This window comes from Trifolium pratense, linkage group LG1, assembly GCF_020283565.1.
Source record: "Trifolium pratense cultivar HEN17-A07 linkage group LG1, ARS_RC_1.1, whole genome shotgun sequence".
Taxonomy (NCBI): domain Eukaryota; kingdom Viridiplantae; phylum Streptophyta; class Magnoliopsida; order Fabales; family Fabaceae; genus Trifolium; species Trifolium pratense.
Window position 1 is genome coordinate 12,962,094 of NC_060059.1, and position 23,798 is coordinate 12,985,891.

The 23,798-nt window shown below is 37.6% G+C and overlaps 4 protein-coding genes, 1 non-coding gene and 1 pseudogene across 5 annotated transcripts; 2 read left to right on the plus strand and 4 right to left on the minus strand.

Annotated features, from left to right (window-relative positions):
• Positions 1–4,342: 4,342 nt before the first annotated feature.
• On the minus strand, positions 4,343–6,357 carry LOC123909329 (pectinesterase-like). Its single transcript, XM_045960163.1, has 2 exons — positions 5,343–6,357; positions 4,343–5,199 (listed from the first exon to the last, which is right to left on the minus strand). Exons 1-2 carry the CDS (start codon positions 6,355–6,357, stop codon positions 4,463–4,465), a joined length of 1,752 nt encoding a protein of 583 aa, XP_045816119.1. The 3' UTR covers positions 4,343–4,462.
• Positions 6,358–7,213: 856 nt separating this feature from the next.
• Positions 7,214–8,056, plus strand: LOC123909339 (annotated as a pseudogene).
• A 609-nt stretch (positions 8,057–8,665) lies between these two features.
• Positions 8,666–10,539, minus strand: LOC123909349 (60S ribosomal protein L18-like). The gene is made up of 5 exons (XM_045960184.1): positions 10,399–10,539; positions 10,216–10,305; positions 9,602–9,730; positions 9,321–9,503; positions 8,666–8,942 (listed from the first exon to the last, which is right to left on the minus strand). Exons 1-5 carry the CDS (start codon positions 10,399–10,401, stop codon positions 8,784–8,786), a joined length of 564 nt encoding a protein of 187 aa, XP_045816140.1. The 5' UTR covers positions 10,402–10,539; the 3' UTR covers positions 8,666–8,783.
• On the minus strand, positions 9,916–10,005 carry LOC123903427. Its single transcript, XR_006808001.1, has one exon. It is a non-coding gene; the product is annotated as a small nucleolar RNA snoR53Y (small nucleolar RNA).
• Positions 10,540–15,856: 5,317 nt separating the features above from the next.
• Positions 15,857–19,037, minus strand: LOC123909364. The gene is made up of 4 exons (XM_045960202.1): positions 18,778–19,037; positions 17,250–17,599; positions 16,611–16,945; positions 15,857–16,104 (listed from the first exon to the last, which is right to left on the minus strand). The coding sequence occupies exons 1-4, from the start codon at positions 18,884–18,886 to the stop codon at positions 15,981–15,983; spliced, it is 918 nt and encodes a 305-aa protein (XP_045816158.1). The 5' UTR covers positions 18,887–19,037; the 3' UTR covers positions 15,857–15,980.
• A 114-nt stretch (positions 19,038–19,151) lies between these two features.
• LOC123888615 (PKS-NRPS hybrid synthetase cheA-like) lies at positions 19,152–22,774 on the plus strand. Its single transcript, XM_045937703.1, has 3 exons — positions 19,152–19,485; positions 19,814–21,633; positions 21,740–22,774. The coding sequence occupies exons 1-3, from the start codon at positions 19,452–19,454 to the stop codon at positions 22,772–22,774; spliced, it is 2,889 nt and encodes a 962-aa protein (XP_045793659.1). The 5' UTR covers positions 19,152–19,451.
• Positions 22,775–23,798: the final 1,024 nt, after the last annotated feature.

Consider the following 23,798-nt stretch of genomic DNA (forward strand, 5'->3'; position numbering starts at 1 on the left):
AGGCAAAATCACAGAGCAAAAAAGTGTGTAGAGATTCTGCCAAATCTATGCACTGAGCATAGGCTAACAACACCTCATTCTCCAAAACTCCATGATTCACCAAGTCGCACTTTGAAGGAATCTGATTTAAAAGTAGCTTCCACGAAAAAGCAATCAGCTACGACAGAGCCTTGCTTTGCCAAAAATGCTTAAACACAAACTGTTCCAATTAATCAATTGTCGTTTCAGCTGTAACCCCTGTCATAATCAACCTAAATGCTGACTTGACTGAGAACAAACCACCAACTTCCAGACCCCAAATCCATCAATCTTCATCCGAATATAGATCAGAAATTGGTCGTTGATCCTTCATGCTCTGCATTAAATCTTCCTCCCAAATAAACAACGTCCTTCTCCAAGTAAACTCCCACCTCCACACCCTATCGAAATCCCTCATATCTCTCACAAGAATATCCTTATGTTGAGCAAGAGAAAAATTCTCGGATAACGATCACATAAAGGGCCTCTTCCAATCCAAATATCCAACCAAAATAAGGTCAAATTACCATTACCAACTTTTCTAGATATAGAACCGGAGAACCAACTATTAACACTCTCCAAATATATACCACAAAGGACTTTCCACCAAACTGATATACGCCGCATAAATGTAACTCCACTCCAACATAACTTATACCTAACCCAGGCACCACACTTACTAACTAACACATAATTTCATATCGCCACTTCACTTTAAATTAACCTTCATCTCCATTTAAGGAGAAGACTTAAATTAATTGCTTTTATGTCTATAATCCCTAGTCTACCTTGAATCCTATGTTTACAAACTTCCTTCCACTTCATCCAACTAATCTTCTTGTCTCCCTTCACTCTACCCCAAAGAAATTCTCTTTGAATGCGGATCACTCTCCTCCTCACAATTGTTGGCATCTTCATATATAATAAGTAAAATATTGGAATAGAGTTTAGCCCGAGTTAATCAAAAGAATCTTTCCACCCAAATTAACATATTTATTTCCATAACAAAGAAATTTTTGGCAAAGTTGATCCGCCATATGATCCCAAGTACTACTATGTAGAGGATTTGCCCCCACAGGAAGACCAAAATATTTGAAAGGAACACTTCATTTCATACAATAAAATGACTTGACACATCTATCTCAACTAAACAACTTTCCAAAAATTTATCCTCAACCCTGAAGTTATCAAAACCTCTCAAAATAGCCTTCAAAGTCCACATATTATCCATGGTTACATATGAAGATGAGAAAAACATAAGAAGGGGGTTGGATTGTGTTGGCTTTTTCTTATTTTTCTCTAAGTGTTTGGTTTTTCAAAAGAGTTTATGCAGTGGGAAATAAACACACAGAGAGAAAGAAGAGAAAAGAACACAAAGTTTTTATACTGGTTCCTCTTGCAAACAAGAGTAGTTCAGTCCCCTTGCACTTCCAAAAGATTTCACTATAATCACTACTGATTACAAATGCTCAAGCACACTAAAGAGACCTCATTTGCTCGAATCCACTAACAAGATACTTCCCATGCTCAAGCACACTTGCAAGAGACTTCACTAACTTAAAAGAATTTAAGATAGTTGATATACTATCAGAGGTGTACACAAAATACAACACATATTGTAGACTTACAAAGAACACTTAAGATTTCTAAGATACAAAGATTGTAAGAATTCTAAGTGTTTGACAGCTTTTGAATTGTTCAGAGTTTCAGCGTATCAGAGTTTGGTAAGTCCTGTTGTTTCTTCAACTGCTCTTCTCTACTTATAGGCAAATAAAATAGATTCGTTGAAGATAACCATTTGAGAAGCTTGATCAATATATTGGAACTTGTAATTAGATTAGGAGACACTTTCTGCAAAGTAATTTTGAATCCTTTGCAAAATGGGTAATAATTGTTCCATTGGTTTTGACCTTGAGGATAATGTCTTCAAACTTTCAGCAAAAGGACAAACGTACTACTTGCTCTGATAGTGACCTTTTACTTTATGCTTCCTCATAAGTCAACTTTGATATGAACCTCTGGTCTTCTAAAGTCTGAAGGTCTCAGAGTCAGACCTTTCCAAAGTCTGAAGCTTGCAACGTCTGATCCTCTTCATAGTTTGAGGCTTGTAAGTTGTAACTTCTGATACTCTTCAGAGTTCATTTCAGCTTCTCTTGAAAATGATCTTCTGTTATTTCACACATTCAAAGTAGATATAAATTTTATCTTTTAATCCTGCACATTTGAACATATATTAGCATAACCAATTGTGTACTTAATACTTTGTTATCATCAAAACTCTTACAGAGATTAACAAAATCAATTTGTTCCAACAACATATTGCATCGTTCTCATGCATGATTACTATTTAGTTTTTGTCGAGTTTTAGTATGTTGGCTACATTTTGCAAAAACAAGTTCTAGCCAGATCTTGGACCAGATGTTGTAACATGTGAGTACAACATCTGTCGTACTCTGAAACGCGTCTTGTTTACACATGATATCTTTGAAGATTTGTTTCAGAAATAAGCTCATGCCTATCTTGCACGTCAAGTCATGCCTTATTCTAGAAGCTTCTAAAGGCGGCCACGTCCTGTTTTTATTTTCATAAAACGGTTGCAATATTGTAGGAAACATCAGATTTATTTCAAGATTATGTGAGGTGGACATCGCATCGTCCCAGCTGTATTATGAAGCCATGAATGCTAACTCAGGCTATATATATGAAAACTAAAACCCAATTTTAAGCCGTAATTTACAAAGCGTATGTTTTAGGGTTTTAGTGTGTTCATTGTTAATTATGAGTCTTTCTTGTGTCGCCTTGATGCAAGCTTAGGACTGTGTTATCGAGTTGTAATCTGTGAACTACCTCCTAAGATTTTAAGTACAGAGATTGGTTTTGTGAACTTACTCATAAGCTTCTAAGTACAAAGATTGGTTTGTGTTTTGAAGAGTGTCTTCACGATTGTTTGTTGCTGTTTAAAATCACTGATTGTGTGATTGAGGGGAGTGAGACGGGTTCTCATATCTAGGAGTTCCTAGGTAGAGTTAGCACGGGTAGTAGCTAGGTGATAAGTTGTAAACTTGGATGTTTGTTGTTGACTTAGAACTAGTACTATTATAGTCGATTCCTCCTAGCTTGGTAGCCCCCCAGAGTAGGTGAAGTTGCACCGAACTGGGTTAAGAAATAACCTGTGTTATTTACTTTTCTGCTATTTATCGTATCTGTTATTTTCAGCGTGAACTGCGTCGGTCAGGTGTTGGAACGTCTGACTCAACATTTGTCTACTACGTGCCAGAATTCCAGTTTTTATGTTTGCACTTTTTTTTTAGGACAATTGGTTTGTATCTCGTAATTGACATATTAAATACATGTAAGAGATATTCTAAACTTAGCATAGATTCATATCTCTCTCTGTACTGATTTTACCGCTTATTTTACTCGCAAGCAAACTATTTAGTGTTTTACGAGTGATTTGGCTAGTCATCATAATCATAATAATTTGGTCTTCATCCTATGAGGTGCCTCCTTTTAAATAGTGTTTTGTGCTCATTGCCATAAAAAAAAAAAATCACCCTTGTATATGGTTGTAACTTAACACAATCTTGTGTTTTTCTTTCTCCTCCCATTTTTATGGCTACTTTGTTAAGAAATGAATAAAAGGAATTTATATGTTCACTATGGGAGAGAATGGGTGCAAGTTGAAGCATTTGCTACTCAAAAGATAAAACTCGTGTTAGAGAATTATCGATCAAATTTTATTTTCTAACTTTGTAATTTCAAGAGACATGTTTCAGATCTCATTTTTAAAATAATAAAACATTATATTTTAACTTTTTTTAATGGCGAATATTATGATGTTAGAGGTTGAAAGATTTTCTTGTATGACTTAATCTAAGAATGGTTTTCCAATCCAATATATTTGAATTCAAGTGTTTGTTCTTATGTTATATATATTATTTCATCTACATCTATTCATTTTGTTAAAACTTACTGGCTTTAATTCATGAGGACAGCCTTTTCATAAAATGGACTTTCTATAGACCCTCAACGATCAATCCTTGCGTGAGTTGCCAAGGATCCAATAAGTTCGACGTCGGTTCCTTCAGATAGTCAATTGGACAAATGCCTCCATATGATTGAAATTGAAATGTGCTATTATAATTGTAAAACAAATAGTTTATTTAAATCCAAAGTGGACTTTGAATAATTTAATTTTTTAATTTGTACGGTATAGATGGGCAACCACTCCTAAACAAAAAATCACAAAAAAGAGGCATTAACTTACATTTAATGCATTGTCAAAAAAAAACTTACATTAAATGCAAAACTATGAATCTCTTGCAAAAATAAGTACATCCTCTTTAGAAGAATTAATGAATGGTATCAAAATGATATAACGGATCACCAAAGTTATAATTAGAGATTAATTATGAATACTCTTTGTAAGCACATACTATCAAGATCACCATTTAAGCACTGTCTTTTTGTGCTTGTGGTGTTCAGGAATACTGGCAAAGAAAGGAATTCCTTTATCCTCGATCCAGTCACCACCATGGAAGAACTTGGATGGTGCAAACCAGTGTGCTGCCTTGGAATTGAGGTTCCAGATTCCAGCCCATTTCACACGCTTTGATTTGTCTGAACCGGGGCCATAGTTATGGTACTCAGCATAGAAGCAAGTGTCCATGCCAGAAAAACCAAATTCTGTTTGCCATGGCAAATAACCATCTGGTTGAATCAAATCATCGATGAAGGTATCCATAATGATAGTCCTGGAGAAGTTCTTCCATGGACGGGCTAAGTAGGCCTTGTTGTCAAACCTGACCGGGTAGAACTCAGGGTCGGAAACAATGGAGCCTCCTTGGATGACTATTGCTGATGGTTGGAATTTTTCTTTCCTTCCTTGTGCGGTCACAATGCATTGTTGGTTTGACATAGGCTTACGGACCACGAATTTGCAGTTTTGGAAAACGGCTAAAGCATTACCAAAGATAAAGTCAATGGTACCTGAAATGGTGCAATCACGGTAGAATTGACGCATGGTGTGTACATAAAGTGTGTCTTGATATCCATCCATTGAGCAATTGAAGAAGATGGACTTGTCTCCTTGAACCCTTAGTGCCACTGCTTGATGTTTGTGTGGACCGGCAGAATTCTCAAAACCCATGTTGATGGCAGTAAAATGGTCTCCTTGAATAGCTGCAACCATATGCATAAAGGTCTCATCAATATATAATTCATATTTCAAAATTGAAAGGAAGTAAAAATTCGCGGAAAAAAGTAGCAGTTGTTTAATTAGGTATTTAGGTTCTACATATATGCCTGAATTAAAAGATACATACCAACAGTGGCGGTTCTGTAGGTGTTAATTCCATCGATAAAGTTTTTGTTGCCGGTGATTACTGACTTCTTACCACCCTCACCAACAAACACGACATTGGTCATATGCTTGGTAACTTCAACATACTCCGCATAAACACCCGCCTTAATGAAGATCAAAAATGGCTTTTTGCTCTTTTCTGGAACCTTTGTCAATGCCTCATTAATGCTCTTAACATCACCGCTACCATCTAAAGCTACGGTAATATTAGGCTTGTGTTTGAATGACTTTGTCTTTGCATCAAGGAGTTTGCGATGATCAACCCAAGAAGGAGTCTCTGAAACATCATGAAAGAGACGACGACCGAGAAATTTGGTGACGTTCCAATCAGCGACAGTATCAGCAAAATCGGAAATTATAGCAAGGGCATTGCTACCCATGTGCATGCTTGATGTTAATAACTCCTTCATCTTCTGACCAGCATCGGTGGTAGTGTTCTCGAACCCATCCACGCATGTATCCATGTATGTAACTGCACCATTGAGCCAAACCTTCACATTCATGAGGAATTTGTCAAGATCTTGAAGATGAAATTCCCCCATTCCATCAAGTGACTTTATGAATTCACCAATGGAGAGATCCATAAGTTGCTTGCAAGTATCAAGTGCATCCTTGGATCTAGGATCCTTCTCAACCTCTTCCATTAGATTAGTTTCTTTAAGTTTATCACCAATTTTTTTTATGGTAACATTGAATGCTATTTTAATAAGTTCTTTTGGGTCGGTGACATTACCGGCCTTCGCTTCTGATGTGAGGGCCTCCTCACATTCCTTTTTATATTCGGCCGGATGACAAACAGTTTTTACTGCTCTCATTGTGGAAGCAACATGATTTCTCTGATTGTCCTCTATATCATCTTCCAAACCATTTGGGTTTCGATTTCCAACTGTGACAGCAACAACCATAGCCACCAATAACAAGGAGGATACGCCGATTACGACGACTCTTCTTCCTTTCTGTGCATCTCCTCCTGACATTGTTTATTTATGAGGAAAGGCACAGATAACAAAATGGAGAACAAAAAATTGACTTGTGAGGATAATTATGTTTCAACATGCAATGTTGATAGAGTTGTTTGAATGAATAAATTTGGATTCAAATTTGGTGTTTCTAATCATTCCTATAATTCGTAAAATACGGAAGCCAGACAATATTATATTTGGCAAAAAATGGCTTGTTACTAAAACATACCATACTTGACTCTATTTTGTAGGGAGATAAACTCGGGAACTAATTTAATCTTAAATAATCGCCGTCACTTTTTTTTTGCATGCGCAAGAGAAAATCGATATTAAGACATTGCTTAAATAGGATTACATTTTTGTTATCATAATATGCCAATAAATATATCGATAATGCTAAATGTCGCGAGAGATTTGTTCACGAACGACAATAAAAATGCTATATATCGATAATACCGTACATTTATTTACTGATATGAAGAAAAAAAAATTCACATTTTTTAATTAACATGAAATGTGCCAAGAAAAATGTCAAAAAGGGGCCTAAATGTTTGAACTCAACGCACAAGCATGCATCACTTAATTAACTATCCATTCTCTAATCTCTAACATCAAAACTGAACAAAAGCAACACAAACTCTGAAACACATGTTAATTTTATTTTTTTATTGGAATACTTTTTATATTTAATAGATAAATTGTTGCTCTTCCCTACTTTGAAGTACAGTCTACAATTATAAAATTATGCATATAAAAATGTTGCATTATTGTTGGGTTTTTTCATCGAATGTTGCATTATTGCTTATTTCTGTTCTATATATTCAAAGGTTTTGGTGATAGAAAAGAAACACATAATCACATACACAGAGAGATGGAGAGTGTAGAGCACAGAATAGTAGAATTAAATGGAATTAAAATGCATGTTGCAGAGAAAGGAGAAGGTCCAGTGGTGTTGATGTTGCACGGTTTCCTGAACTATGGTATTCTTGGCGCCACCAGATATTAGATCTAAGTTCTAAGGGTTACCGTGCAATGGCCCCCGGTCTTCGGGGCTATGGTGATACTGAAGCCCCGGAGTCAATGACGCGCTACACATGTTTTCACCTTGTAGGTGATATAATTGCTCTCATTGACTCTCTTGGTGTGGACAAAGTGTACCTTGTAGGACATGATTGGGGTGCCATTCCGACCAGAAAGAGTCAAGGCCTATATTTGTCTTATTGTTCCATTCCGACCTTACCTTGGAAGAGACCCCAAAGTAAGCACCTATGACTATTTTCATGATAGATATGGAGATGACTATTACATCTGCAGATTTCAGGTAATTCATCTTATAGGAAATATTTTGGTAATCTAGAAGTTCATTTAATTCATCGTTCGAACTGGTCAACTTAGCATGTGTGGATATAATTGTGGGTGGCCGAACCAATAAGCTCTGATAATAATTGATTGAGTATGTTGATAGGAACCAGGAAAGATGGAAGCTTCGTTGGCTGAAGTAGGTGCTGCCTATTTTTTGCGTAACGTTATTACAACGCGCCAAACTGGTCCCCCAATTCTCCCAAAAGGAGGGTATGGAACTGGATTCAATCCGGATACTCCAGATATCTTGCCATCTAGGCTTTCTGAACAAGAACTTGATTATTATGTTACTAAATTTAACAAAACTGGCTTTACTTGAGCGTTGAACTACTATCGAAATCTTCAACTGTAAGATTTTAATTTTATTGGTGTCTACTTTGTAATCATAAAAAAGTATCAAAAGTCATAGAAGTATAGAACTTTAAATTCAATTACTGTGTGCATATATAACTCATCAAAGACAATGGAGTAACGTAGCAGAGGTGAATGTACCAGTTAAGTTTATTACAGATGATGTTGATTTGGTATACACTTCACCAGGTATGAAAGAATATATTCACGACGGTGGTTTTCAAGAAAGATGTGAAGCTGAAAAATAGATATTTTTTAATCAACCGAAATACTTTCACGGGTTTGTGAACATTTCATTCGTACTAGTATATCGCAGGGTCATCAATAAATAGCTATAATGTGTTCCTGAAATTATACACATCTATTGAAGATTTGAAATTCGTGAAACTAACGTATTCACAGCAAAGTTAGATCAGACTCGGTGCAAAAATCAGACTTCTCTGTTTGGTTTTAAATTAGAAGAGCAAGATGATTGCTAATTTAGAAAATTTATCAAAAAGGGGTTTGAATTCACGACACACAAGCATGCTTCACTTAATAACAACCCAAATTCAAACATCAAAACGGTAACGAAAGCAACACAAAACACTTTTGACAGAAAATAAGGAAGTAGCGAATAAAATTCTCCATACTGAAAATTGTTATCAAACATAAATAACAATACTGTCTAGATGTAGACAAAATCTGAATTTCAGAAGTAATAATACCGGCAAACAAATACTATCAAATTAAACTCTGAATCCACGGCTGTTCCTCTTTCCTCTAGCCTTCTCAAACTTCCTTCCACTTGCTCTCACATATGGTTTGGTGTGGCTGTGTGGGACACCAGGAGCACGACCAAAGTGCTTCACAGCTTCACGAGCATTCTTTGGACCTCTAAGAAGGACCTGCATTCATGAATTATACAAATTAAAATCCCTATAACCTCAGCATATCCAGCTTCATTCTATCAAACCTTGCATCACAATAGTTACAAAAACAGCATGTGTGACAGGGAAAATGTGAAATGTGCTAAACAACGATAAAGAATCCAAAAGCATAAAACTTTGATCTTGTACAGTTAATATTCAGCAAATATTCTATCTATCCAGTAAATGACAGCAGCAATGGCACTATGGTGATTCCTTTGTTGGGAGAAACAAATTCCATTGTCGGAAAAAGTTCAATTAAAGGTGTTTAAGAATAAAGACCGGAACTAATTCAATCATTTGACAAAAAGTGCAGAAACTGATAGACTTAAGGCATATAGAGGCAATGAAACATACAGTGTTTTGTCCCAATGGTGCCCTAAGGGCCAACTGATCGAATGTAAAGCATTCACCACCGGCCTTCTCAATTCTTGCCCTTGCGGTCTCAGTAAACCTGAGTGCTGTAACCTTAATGGCTGGAACTTCATAAACACGGATATCATCAGTTATAGTACCCACCACCACAGCAATTTTACCTTCCTGCATAGATAAATTTCAAAAGAGAATCAATCATAAATATAATAAAACATTCTATGAAAAATTACTACGAAAATGAAAAAATGTATAGATTAACAAACCTTGCCCTTAGTATACTTGATCAATCTTGACAAAGATAGTGGAGGCTTGTTAACCTTGCTCATGAACAACCTCTTGAGGATAACAGCATTGAAATTGCTGCCAGTTCTCCGAACAAGGAACCGATAAAGCTGATCAAATAAAATCCAATCAGAACAATTGAATGCAAATAATAATCAAAAGAAAATACAATAAAATCCCAAACAAATATGCATGTAAGCAACAGAAAATGAGAAAAAATTTGAAAACAGATTCTTCCAAAATGAAACATAGTAAACTTCAACATTGATAACAAAATATAATTAAATACAAATCTAGTTCCCTCAGCATGATAAACTGAACTTATCAATCATCAATTATCAGCATTAGCATGGTAAAAAAAAATTAGCATACAATCATTGATAACTTGTCTCACTTTTACAAAGACAAAATCATCATTATCAAATTACAAATAACATAAATTTAAGGTAAACATTAGGGTTAACATAAAACTAAGCCAGAATTCTACATTAATTAATGTTGTGTGTATTAAACATGCTAGCAGATCTAAAAAAAACATAACAAAAAAAAAAAACACGACAAACAACAATGAATGAATTGTGGTTCCATCACGAACCTTGACCAAAAGCTTGAGATAGATATCATTGGACTTTGGTGCTGTTCTTTTGGTCTTCTTGCTCTTACCTCCTGCTTTAAGATCGATGCCCTAAGAATTCAATACAAATGAAAAATTGTAAGAAACATGTGAATACATCGTTTAGCATACAAACACAGTTACGAGATTAAGAGAAAGACAAACCATGTCTGCTTTGAGCTTCGACGACGGCGCTTACACCCTGCAATAAGAAATGGCGCACTTAGTAGTAGTGGAAGAAAACTAGGGTTTATATGTGGTGGTGACAACGATATGGATATGGGCTTTAAAATATATGGGCTCTGTGTGTAACTTATGTTAAGAAAGGCCCATTTTTAAGTTTTTTTTTTTATAAACTTCTTTCCAAAAGTTTTTTTTTTAACAGCAAATATATTATTAACCAGGTTTCTGCACAAGACGAACAGAGACCGGTAAAGACCGGTAAAAAAGTAACTACATAACAGGGCGCCGTATATATGCGGAACGCCAAAAATAAACACCAAAACAAACACCACCTAATAGAGGTCCACCTCCTAATCCCAAAAGTAAGTTCTTTTTTGTTGTCTTTCCAAAAGTAAGTTCGGGTAATCTAGAATTCAACAAGTTTGTCCAAAAAAATATTTCGAAATATCAAACTCGAATTATTTCGGTTCTTTTTTTAATAGAGTTCATTAACCACTTGAAAATAATCAATCACTTAGTGCTATCTTTTAGGGCCTGCTTACTGGACAAAATAGTACAAGACAAACTTTTAAGATGTTGAGTAATTTTGTTGTCTTGTACGATATTTTTTACAGACACAATATTTTTGGTTTTTTAGATAACTTATACTAAAAGACAAAAAATTGTCGGGTACTAGAATTTCAATTTTTGTTCGATTCCCCCTATTTGTTAAATCGTAAGAACAATTTCTTATTTTCTTTAGCAGAGCACTCTTAGTATAAACTTTACTCGTCTTCAATTTTTAATTTCAATTTACAAGCTATTTTGTTAACAGTATTATATTTTATGAAAATATTTTCATACTAATTATTCAAAATGCTATGAACACTGCCATAATTTTTCATACGAATCATTCATTTTCTCTCCTTCTTCATCGTATATTAAATTTGACTTTAGATAATAAATTATTATTATGTATATAAATTAGTATAGTCTTTTTTTCTTGTTGCACTATCAAGTAACCCTTGAAAAGTATATCAAGGAAAGTACATGCACAGTGTACACATTTTCTACTCCTCTTATTCTCTTTGTTATTGATGCAAAATGTGTTTTTATTTTTTAAAAAATAAATATGCAAAATATATATATGTATCTTTATAAAAAAGAAAAAAAAGAAATAACAAGTTTTTTTTTTTTTGAAGGAAGAAATAACAAGTTATTAGATAGAAAAGTTACATCAAAATTAGGTGACCACATGACCACAAAATTGACCATCGACAGTTTCGCTAGACAAGTAGCAAATAATGATTTTCTCAATTTTTCTCATTTTTATAATATTCGCCAGTTAAATAACATAAAGGATAATAAAAATAATAACAAGCAGGGCGCATGAGAAATACAGGAGGTGCGTCTATAATAAAGTTCACACCAGAACCAATACAACCAACCAGCTGCAAGCTCTGAACTTGATATTATGCCTAAACTAAACGGAAATTCACACAAATACTAAAATATATTAATCATAATAATTCATTTATCTACAACATCACACTCTCAAAAAAAAAAAAGTGAAAGTTTTTTTTTTCCCTCTACTTAGCTCCTCATAAATCCCTCATCTCTCTAAACTCCCAACCAGAGCCACTTCAAGGAGAAGATAAGTAAAAGATATATCTGTGGCCATCGAAGTGTGATTCGTTGGCTAAAAGGAGGCTATGGGAGGTCTTGCTAATGTCGAAAAGGGGGTTTGGAGCCGGGAATTGGTGTGTTCTTGGTGATTTTAACTCAGTGGCTAGTGGGGGGGAGAGGCGTGGGGTCTCACAAGAGTCGAATTTCACGTCGGATATGAGGGATTTTGTGGGTTTTGTGGACGGTATGGAGCTGGTTGATTTACCGTTATTAGGCCGTCATTTTACTTGGTTTCATCCGAGTGGGAGGGCGATGAGTCGGATTGATCGAGTTCTGGTGTCCGATGATTGGCTTGGTTGTTGGGGGCAAAGTTCCTTATGGGTGTTACCCCGTGACGTGTCTGACCATTGTCCGTTATTACTCAAGCAGAATGGGTACGATTGGGGCCCCAAACCTTTTCGTTTTAACAACGCGTGGCTAGAGTATAAAGACTTTTCGAAGATGGTTGATGAGGTGTGGAGGGGTATGAATGGTGTAGGGTGGATGGGGGTTATTCTAAAAGAGAAGTTAAAAGGTCTAAAACTCTACTTGAAGGCTTGGCATAAAGAGGAGTATGGCGGTGGGGATGATAGAATAGCGGTGCTAATCGAGGATATTAAGGACCTTGATATTAGAAGTGAATTGGTGGGGTTGTCTGATCAGGAGGTAACGTTACGCAGAGTGATGTTCCATGACCTGTGGAAAAGATTGCGCAGTAAAGATATGGCGATTTTTCAAAGCTCTAGATCAAAATGGCTTAGCCAAGGAGATGCTAATTCTAAAATTTTTCACCGCTGTGTAGCTTTCCGGGGCAATTTAAATTCTTTGCTGGCACTCCAAGTGGGTGACAATTGGTTAGAGTCTCCGGTTCTTATTCGGGAGGCAGTGACTAATTATTTTGAGACTCATTTCTCCTCTGCTTATCTGCGAAGACCGCGTCTCAACGGAGTGCAGTTTCCTTCTCTCTCGGATGATGAAAATTGGTCGCTGGTTAAGCCTTTCTCGGAACTTGAAATTTCCGAAGTGGTCAAGCTAAGTGATGGGAACAAGAGCCCGGGACCGGATGGGTTCAATTTTGCTTTTTTAAAGAATTGTTGGGATACGTTGAAAGGAGAAATTCGGATTTTATTTGACCAATTTCATGGGAATGCGACTTTGCCAAAGAGTTTCCTATCCTATTTTGTGGCTTTAATTCCGAAGGTGAGTTCCCCGTTTGGTTTGTCGGATTTTCGTCCGATTTCTTTATTAGGATGCCTTTACAAATTGGTGGCTAAAGTGTTAGCGGCTAGATTGGGTAAAGTCATGAATAATCTCATTAGTGTTACGCAATCGGCTTTTATTAAAGGTCGTAATTTGGTGGATGGGGTGGTGGTCATCAATGAGGTGTTGGATGTGGCAAAGAAGACGGGGAAGGAGGTGTTGGTGTTTAAAGTGGACTTTGAAAAGGCGTACGATTCGGTGGATTGGAGTTTTTTGGATTACATGTTACGGAAGTTTGGCTTTTGTGATAAATGGATTGATTGGATGCGGGCTTGTGTGTTTGCAGGGAGTATGTCTATCCTTGTGAATGGTTCGCCTACGAGAGAAATTGATATTCAGCGAGGCCTTAAACAAGGAGACCCTTTAGCACCGTTCTTATTCCTTCTTGTTGCGGAGGGTTTAGGGGGGGTAATGCGTAAGGCGGTGGAGTTGAATTTGTTCAAGGGGTTCACGATGGGTAGAGATGGTTTGGTGATCTCTCATTTGCAATATGCGGACGACACTTTGTGCATTGGAGAAGCGTCGTTACAAAATTTGTGGACTCTTAAGGCTATTCTCCGTGGTTTTGAAATGACGTCGGGTCTTAAAATCAATTTTTGGAAAAGCTGTCTTTTGGGTGTGAATGTGTCAGACGAATTTTTGGCTATGGGGTGCACGTTTCTTAATTGTAAGCGTGGGTCGGTGCCGTTTAAGTATCTCGGGCTTCCGGTTGGGGCAAATCCTCGACGTTTAGCTACTTGGGAACCTCTTTTGGAGCACATTCGGAGAAAGCTAAATTCTTGGGGAAATAAATTTATTAGCTTTGGTGGTAGAATTGTGTTATTGAACTCGGTCCTAAATTCCATTCCTATCTTTTTTATGTCCTTTATGAAGATGCCGACTCAAGTGTGGAAGAAGATGATTAGCATTCAAAGAGAGTTTTTGTGGGGAGGAGCCCGTGGGGGGAGGAAGATTAGTTGGGTAAAGTGGGACGTGGTTTGTTTGAAGAAATGTGAAGGAGGTCTTGGAGTGAAAGATGTTAGAGTTATGAATTTGAGTTTGCTAGCTAAATGGCGGTGGCGTATTCTTCAAAACGAGTGTAGTTTGTGGAGACAAGTGGTTGCGGCGAGATATGGGACACAAATTTCCTGTACTATAGATTGGTCCAACTGTAATTTTCCTTCTAACTCGTCAATTTGGTGGAAGGACCTTAGAGGGCTGGATAGTGCGGTTATATCGGAGAATTGGATATCGGGTGCGGTGGAAAGGCGAATTGGGAATGGAAGGAATACTAATTTTTGGCTACAAAATTGGATTGGAGGCTCTGCTTTGAGGGAGATATTTCCTAGACTTTATTCTCTGTCTGAACAAAAAGAGATTAATATCAGTGAATTGGTGATGGATTCTTTTGATCGGTCGAGACTGGTGTGGCGGCGTGCTTTATTCCAATGGGAAGAAGAGCTGCTTGGGCAGTTAGAGGTGTTGATTAGCGAGGTCAAACTAGGCAATTGCGATGATCAGTGGGTGTGGATCTTGGAGGATGATGGCAATTTTTCGGTGAGTTCTGCTTATGATCGACTTGCTTTGGTATTGCAGAATTTCGACCCTGTCTTGGTTATGGAGGCTTCAGTTTTTGAAAAAATTTGGATGAGTCCGGCGCCGTCTAAGATCATCGCTTTTTCGTGGCAGCTCCTCTATGATAGACTCCCTTCGAAGTCTAATCTTTACCGGAGAGGTGTGATGCTTGACGCGGGTAATCAGGACTGTATGTGGTGTGCGGCTAATCTAGAGTCAGGGACCCATCTGTTGTTACACTGTGATTTTGCTCAAACGGTGTGGCGGGAGGTGTGCAAGTGGCTGCATTTGGATATAATTATTCCCCCTAATCTGTTTGTTCTTTTTCTCTGGTTCTATGGCGCGTCATCAAATAAAAAGGTGCGGAAGGGATTCTTGCTTATTTGGCATTCAACTCTGTGGTTTTTATGGAAAGCCAGGAATGTTAGGATTTTTAAGAATGTCATCAAAGTTCCTAGAGAAATTGTTGAAGAGATTAAGGTTATGTCATGGAGGTGGAGTGTGCACCGTTTGAAGATATCTCCGTGTTTGTTGTATGAATGGATGCAGTTGCCGCGGTACTGTTTCCGGAGGTGATTCTTTGGCTTTTCTGCTGGGGTTTGGTGTTTTGTCTCCTGCTGTTTTTTGCTGGGCTGTTGATATGTACTGGTGTTGGTGCTCAGGTGTAGGCTTTTGTTTTTTTGTTCTGCTGTTATCAAAAGTGTAATCTCCTAGTCTAGTGAGAATCTGTTTCTGCAGGTTTTTCCCCTGCTTGCTTTCTCCTTGTGTATTTCTTATACCCTTGGTGAAGCTTAATAAAATATGCTGTTTCAAAAAAAAAAAAAAAAAAAAAAAAAAAAGATATATCTGTGGCAATGGTTGTTTAATTTCGTTGCTCAGTTTAACAGGAATAAAGTTTGAATAGAAAGGAAAGAAAATAGTAATATATATCACTTTGAAAGGAAAAATAACATTGAAAAAACTACATAAAAAAAAGAAGGAAGAGTACAAAATAAAGTAATATACTTCATATTGATTATTAACTAAAACAAGAAACATGTGATTGACCTATAAATTACCACAACTAATATGTATTGTTAAAAATTACACATACAAGAGAGCTCTCATCAAATTCTTTTCCTATCTTCTGGAACATTTGAAGGCTGTTGATCAACCATCCTGCTTCCCAGCTTCCTTGCGGTACGCTTTATAGCTGCTAGTTTCTGCCGTTGGCTATTGCTTTTCCTTTTGCTGTATAGTTTATCATGCAGATATATAAATATAAGATAGGTACCACTCCAACAATAAGATAAAGATATTCTTTCTTGCTAAATGTAACAGCAATTCTTGCATTATGATGCTCATTGTGTCCAACAGACATATGCTCATGTAAGAATTATTATGAATGTGTAAAATACAAACAAGATATACGACAAATTTCAAGTGTACCATGTCAAAAGGAAAAATTGTCTTTCTAAACTGTCTCGTGTTGTTAAATACCGATATCGGCTTTAGTGCTACTATAGCGGCACTATAGCACTATAGCATATTGGAATTTGAACAAATTGCTATTATTCTGTGATACACGATTTCGTACAAAATATTGTCAAATAGAGGCATTATGGCACTATTGTCTAGCGGAATTAGATCAATCCACCATTGACAACAACACTGAATTGCCTAAGATTGACCTCGTAACGGAATACAAAAATGTACAGCCATTTAATAATAGGAAGGAAAAAGGATTGCATTCTGACCTTATAAACACCAACCCTGCTGTTAGAACCATCCCTCCTATAGCCCAAGAAACTCTTTCATTGAATGGCATATCCCTCGCCCATTGTTGGAAATCATCCAATATTACAGAGTTCTCCCCTTTCTTGGTTGACTCAAACTGTGAAGCCTTCCATGAATCAGCAACTGAACCTAGACTTGCTTTATCACCATAGCAAAAAAATTCTTCTGAGGCAACATGGACAATATCAGATGACTTCACTCGAAAACCTGCAGCAACACAAAGATCCGTACCATTGGAGACCCATTCAGCAGCCCTACCACACACGAAGTCATTTACTCCACAGGGTGCAAGAACCTGGCGTTTCAAAACATTCAAAATATTGATGTAAGGAGCCAACTCAAAAGGCAAATATATAACTCTCTATACGAAAAAAATACTTAAGGCAGGTGATAAAAACACAAACAACATTCTGCTAGGAACTATTAGCAAGAAATCAATCTTGTCCTTTCTCCTACAAATACTTAAAAAATGTAAACTGAATGACCGATTTATGGATTCCAGATAGACTTTTGTTCTTTACCATCACATATATAAAGAACTCCAAACTTCTTTCAATGATCTTATATTAAAAATTTACAGAAGACGATCACCCAAATACCTGTGTCTTCACATCCATAGAGAAGTAAGCATTTGAACATGCATCATAAATTCTCTCGCATAAAGATGCACAAATTAGTGGAGGTCCAGACTGAGTGCCAACGCGTGGATCACATATGGCACATTCCAACAGTTCCCATAAGTGCAAACACTCTTGGCTAGCTTCCCCGCCAGAAGCAAGCTTCCTTACAGAGAGCAGTGCAGGATGTGTATGTGTTACATCACAGCAAGTCTTTTTGCGAAAAACCCGACAAAGTGTTAAATCTTTAGGACCCCTTTTGGGAGGGTTACCCTCTGACTTGAAGGGAGGAAAACGACCACCTTGAGAAACACACACTCCATTGGGTTTACCTGCATTCAGAAAAGACGAGAGTCATGCTTACAACAGGATTTACATGCCCATGTTATTATGAGTTGAAATGAGAAGAATCTGAAGACTAGGATTGCGACAAGCTAAGCTGAACGACATACACATTGCCAGTAAACTGTATATGTAAATGAGTTCATCATAGAGAAAGAAGGAATAAAAAGAGAGACAATGCAGACAAGTACATTATGTATCATATTCATTCATAAAAAGTAAAGTAGGAGCGAGTAAGGAGCAGGTTGTACATGTCCCAAATGTGGCCGTAAATTTTAACTGGGTCTAGCTAAGGCGAGACAAAGTTAGCTCGAAAGACGATTTAAATAAAATTATAAGGTGACTATTCAATTGTGACTAGATGTTAAAAGTTACAAAATCAAACACTTTTAGTATTTTACATGTATTCAATCAAAGATGGCTCTTATAATATTACTTTGCTACAAAGTTACTAACTAAACTACCATAGATTTCAACTTGAATAGTATTTTGTCTTGTCAAAAAAATAAAACTTGAATACTTTGTTTATAAAGGACTCATCACAATCATAAAACTAACAATTATGTGTGAGTAATAGCCAATTTGGGACAGGTACATTAGTCCACAATTCGTCCCTAAATTTTGATCAGATCAAGTCTTTAGCCTATAAACCCGTCCCGTCTGTTGGTCCGAACAAACACGAGCTCTATGAGACAGGGACGAAACGAGTCTTCGGATTGGGTTGGGTCCTGCATTCCTACTCACCCCAAAGTTACAATTTCTTGTTAGCTAGAGCAAGCTTATATCCTATACAAATCATAAAACCTCCACAAACCCATTTTTTATTCACAAAACCTGCATCCATCCATTGATTCCATTCCATTAACATTGCACATCACAGTTAACTTGATTAACATAACCGATCCTCATAACACTGTCAGCTACTGTAACATAACAGATAGGATCCAGGGAAAAACGAACCTTGCAACACCAATTCAAACAAACACAACACTTTCGTTCAAATCCCCGCATATTCAATAAACTACAATAGGTTATAAAAAATGAAGAATTTCCCGGATCATAACCACTATCATACACTACAACACTACTAACTAGAAGAAGGATCGTAGATAATGAATAAATATGGAAAATAAAAAAGGGTTAAAAGAGAGAGAGAGAAGTAACGAACCAGAAGAGTGAGGAAGGAAGATATGGAAGAGGATGAGGAAAAGAAGGAAAGCGTATTCCATTTTATTGGGTCCAAGGTGAGAGTGCCTCCATATCCAAAAAAACATCATATGTTATGTTATGACCTTAATTTCATCAAAGTTTCCGACACCATATATCTCACTCAACCCAAATACTACGGTGCAGTTGATTCTTCGTTTCTATGGATTAATTAAATAAATTATTTAATTGAAACAATATTAAATGTTTTTTCGTTTCTTCTGGAAAATAGGTACTTTTCAGTTTCAATGTTTGGAATTGATTTTTTTTTTTTTTTTGGTCAACATGTTTGAGTATTATTTGCGGAAGTTTTCTCTCCCGACCCCCCCATTTCTTTTATACCCCCCGAAAATCCCATTTTGCCCTTTGCGGTATAAAAAAATTTTGTCAAGAGACTTCGGTTTTTACGAACCGCAGGCCATGGACTTCGGTTTTTACGAACCGCAGGCCATGGACTTCGGTTTATATAAACCACTCGCTGAATTACTTCGGTTAATGTTAACCGAAGTGTTTCTATATATAAATACTCTGCTGTCAGTTCTTATTATTCACAAAACGAGAATTTGAAAATCTTACGGAAAGAAGATCAACTTTTGACGCATTTGAGGCTTGAAATCGAGATTGAAGCATCATCTAATGGATTCAACACGCACCAAAGCACAAAACTCAGGTAACCACCGATTTAAATTCGTTTTTTCTTGCTATCATAGACTCTGTTCTCGCAAGGTTTCTGACAGTATTCCTTCGGGGAATATAAACCGAAGTCAGGTTATGTGACCTTCGGTTTATACGAACCGAAATGTTGATCCTCTGCGTTAGGCTTAGGCTTGGCTTGACTTGACTTTATATTGACTTATAAACTGTACTTCATATTGACTTGGCTTTATTTTGGCTTCATATTGACTTCATAGTGTCCTATGTGTTTAATTAGTGTTGTAATAGGATTGTAAATATTATGTGTGGTTGATTGATTGTTTTTTCATTTGCGTATGCTGTAGTTACGGAAGGCGAAATTAACGAAGTTGTCGAAGTTAGGCGACCTGTTGTGCTTGGCCTTTTTGCAACGGGCATTGTTCCAGCTGGTCAACCAAGAAGTCCTCCTAATGTGCCGCAGCCGATAGAAATTGACACATCGTCTCATTTTGCGACTGATAGGGAAGAGAACGACAGAGATGAGTTGATCAAATGGGCTCGAAGCGTGTCGCAAAGTTTAAGGTTCGCAATTATAGTTAGGCGATCCGATTCGGGCGAGAAGAGAAAGGCTCAATTGGTGTTAGAGTGTGAACGTAGTGGGAAGTATGTTCCAGCCAAGAAGAAGTTGAAATCCGATACCTCCGGAACAAGAAAATGCGAATGTCCTTTCCGACTCCGTGGGTATTACAACAAGGCAACAAAACTATGGCGTTTGACTGTTGTCAACGGTATGCATAACCACGAGTTGGACAAAGGGCTTGAAGGGCATCTCGTGGCGGGGCGTTTGAAACCACAAGAGAAGGATTTTATGGACGAGATGACAAGGAATGCGGTGGCTCCAAAAAACATATTGTCCACATTAAAGGAGAGAGATCCGGAAAACAAGACCTCTGCAAAGCAAGTGTACAACGCTCGTCATAGGTACAGAGTTAAAATGAGGGCGTCCATGACTGAGATGCAACACTTATGCAAGAAGCTTGATGATAACAAGTACTACTACAAGTATCGGACGGTTGTTGAAAATGGAGTAGAACATCTTCAAGATATATTCTTTGCACATCCGAGGTCCATAACTTTATTGAACTCTTTTCATACTGTGCTGATGATGGACTCCACATACAAAACCAGCAAGTACAAAATGCCGCTGTTTGAAATAGTCGGATACACTTCGACCGAGAAGACATTCAACGTTGCTTTTGCCTGGCTCAGTAACGAAAAGGAAGACAACTTTATATGGGCTCTGCAACAACTACGTTGTTTGTTAAGGCGTGAGACAAATTTGCCGAAGGTTATCTTGACGGATCGAGATTTAGCTTTGATGAATGCTATTCCGGCTGTGTTTCCAGAAGCGGCGGCGTTGGTTTGTCGGTTCCATGTTAAGAAGAATGTGAGGACCAAGGCAGCCGAGCTGGTCAAGGTGAGGGATGGGGAAAAGGTCAAGGCGGCGGACATGAGGGAAAGAGTCTGTTTGGCGTTCGAGGATGTGTTAGATTCGTCTACTGAGGCTGAGTATACTGAAAATGTTATGGCTTTTAGGAAGTTATGTGAGAGGTGGCCAAAATTTGTTCGGTACGTTGAAGAGACAATTTTGGACACCGACAAAGAGAAGCTCGTGAGTGCATGGGTGGACAAGTATATGCACATGGGCAACAATACGACAAATAGAGCTGAAAGCGCACACGGTGTTTTGAAAAGTTACTTGACCGACGGTCTCGGTGATTTGGTGAAGGGTTGGGAATCGATTCACAGAATGTTAGGCAATCAATTCACCCAAGTGCAAACTGAATTTGGCCAGAACATGTCTGTGTATGGACACACATACCGGAAGAAAACACTTTACTCGACTTTGATGTTTAAAGTCTCTAGACGTGCAATGAGATACATCCACACTGAATCAAAAAGAGTCGAGTTTACTGGTATGGATAGCATGAAGTGTGGTTGTCTGATGAGGACTAACTACGGGCTGCCATGTGCGTGTTTGATTGCCAAGAAACTGCACCACAATAGGCCTATTAGACTCGATGAGGTTTACAAACATTGGAAGATAATTTGTTTCCAAGATGAAGAAGTTGGTGGCGACGTCGAGGACGATTATGCGTGCACGGCAGAGTGGCAAGCAATTCAGGTGCGTGTTTATTAAAGGCATAATACACTTATTTTACGATTTTACGATCATTATGCGTTGGTTTTTAATTTTTAATGGCATATTTTTTTTTTTTTGTTTGTTTTAGGAACGATTGAGGACAGCTGATGTAAGCATGAAAAATGAGATCCGAGATCAACTCCGCAAGATTGCGTATCCTACAACCACCGATGTGGAGCCTCCGACCACAAATGTAAAATCAAAAGGGGCTAAAAAGAAAAAGGTGGTCCGTGGAACAAGATCCACCAGCAGAGATAAGTCTCGATGGGAGCATGTTGAAGAATATTTCACGGAGACACAAGCGTCGCAATCGTCAAAGCCGTCTCCGTCAATTCCGTCCCACTCAAGGCCATCATCATCACAACCTACCGCATCAAACCCTATGCCTACGGTGTCTGAAGCTCCGCTCACTGTGTCCAACCCATTGCCACTAACCTCATCATCTAAAATTTTTGGAATTAACCACATGCCAAAATTCATGCATCCCTTCATTGAAGATATCATCAACGTGGACGGCGACGGCTATTGTGGTTACCGTGCCGTTGCATTGGCTCAGAGAGGCAACGAAGATGATTTTGAACTGATACGGTGCAACATGAGCAGGGAGTTGCGATTGAATAAGGATATGTATGTTGCTATATTTGGTTGCGAGGAGCGTTACCAATATATCTGTGATGCACTACTCCCACCCCCGAGGACGAGACAACGTACTAGTATTAGGAATAGTGTTGCACCGATGGATAAATGGTTCACGTTGCCGGATATGGGACATATCGTGGCCACCATATTGGATAGAGTAGTTGTTCAGCTCTCCATACTTCAAAATGGGCCTTGTGAAACTTTTTTCCCATTGCGTTCCATTCCGTCACCAAACCCGTCTTCAAGGGTTATTTGCCTTGGCGCGTTACCGGATCACTATGTTTTGGTAAAGCTTAAAGTTGGGTGTCCGATACCCAAATCAAACAAGTCGTGGAAGCAATATTGTGCTAAACAAAGTTTGGGTTGGGAAGATTCATTCATAGCTGCGCAACATAGGTTCGAGGAGATGATGAGCACCGAGAACGTTGTCCCCATCCAAATAGTTGGTGCAGGCAGTAGAGAAACTCCGTTGGTGATTGACTGATCATTTGGCCTATTTTAATGTATTTTACGTTGTTATATATTTTGATGTAAAGAACATCCATTTTGTAATGATATGAATCGAGATGTAATGACATCCATTTTGTAATGAAATATATTGAAGTGATTTGGTGTTGTGTAATTGTTTGTGTCAATATAATGATATTGGTTGAAGTAATCTTGATGTTGTGTAATTGTATGAATAATTTTTCCAATATGAATGTGTCTGGATGAACAGCATTAACAGTGGATTTCGCGTGGATGTCATTCCATGGAAGGTCGTGAGTTACAATATCATTGGTTGTCATGAAAATATATTTCGGTAACTATGTACCGGAATTTACCCAGATTTCGGTAAATATCTGCCGAACCAGCCTATTTCCAGTGAACAACCGAAGTTTTCGGTAGATTGGTACCGAAGTATGCTGTTATTTCGGCAAATAGGTACCGAACTATAATTTCGGTACACATCTGCCGAATCCTACATATTCCAGTGAACCACTGAAATTTTCGGTAGCTTGGTACCGAAATAAGGGGGTATGACAGTCAACTTCGGTGAATATTAACCGAACTCATAAACTTCGGGGAATGCGAACCGAAATGTGTTTAAATTTACAACTGTTTACTGGGGGTATAAAAGAAAACTGGGGGGTAGAAAAGATGTAAGCATATGCCTGAAAACTTGTTAAAAATCATATAAATAACTTAATCGATACGAACCCGTCAAATAATTTATATTTGAGATTACACCGACACTTTTTGTGGTTGAGATTGGACCGACAATTTTTATTTTTATTTAATTTTTTTTTTTTGTGGTCAAGATTACACCGACATTTAGTTGTGGTTAAAATTACACCGACGAAATTATGTGGCCGTAATTAGATTGAATGTAGTATAAAACCGCCGTATGTGTATAGTTGTGAAAAACACGTTTGAACAATTTCACAAAATGAGTGCTTCAAATCGGTCTGTTAATAACAATAGGGCGACATCTCATGCATTTTCAGTTAAGTTTCGCGGTAACAACG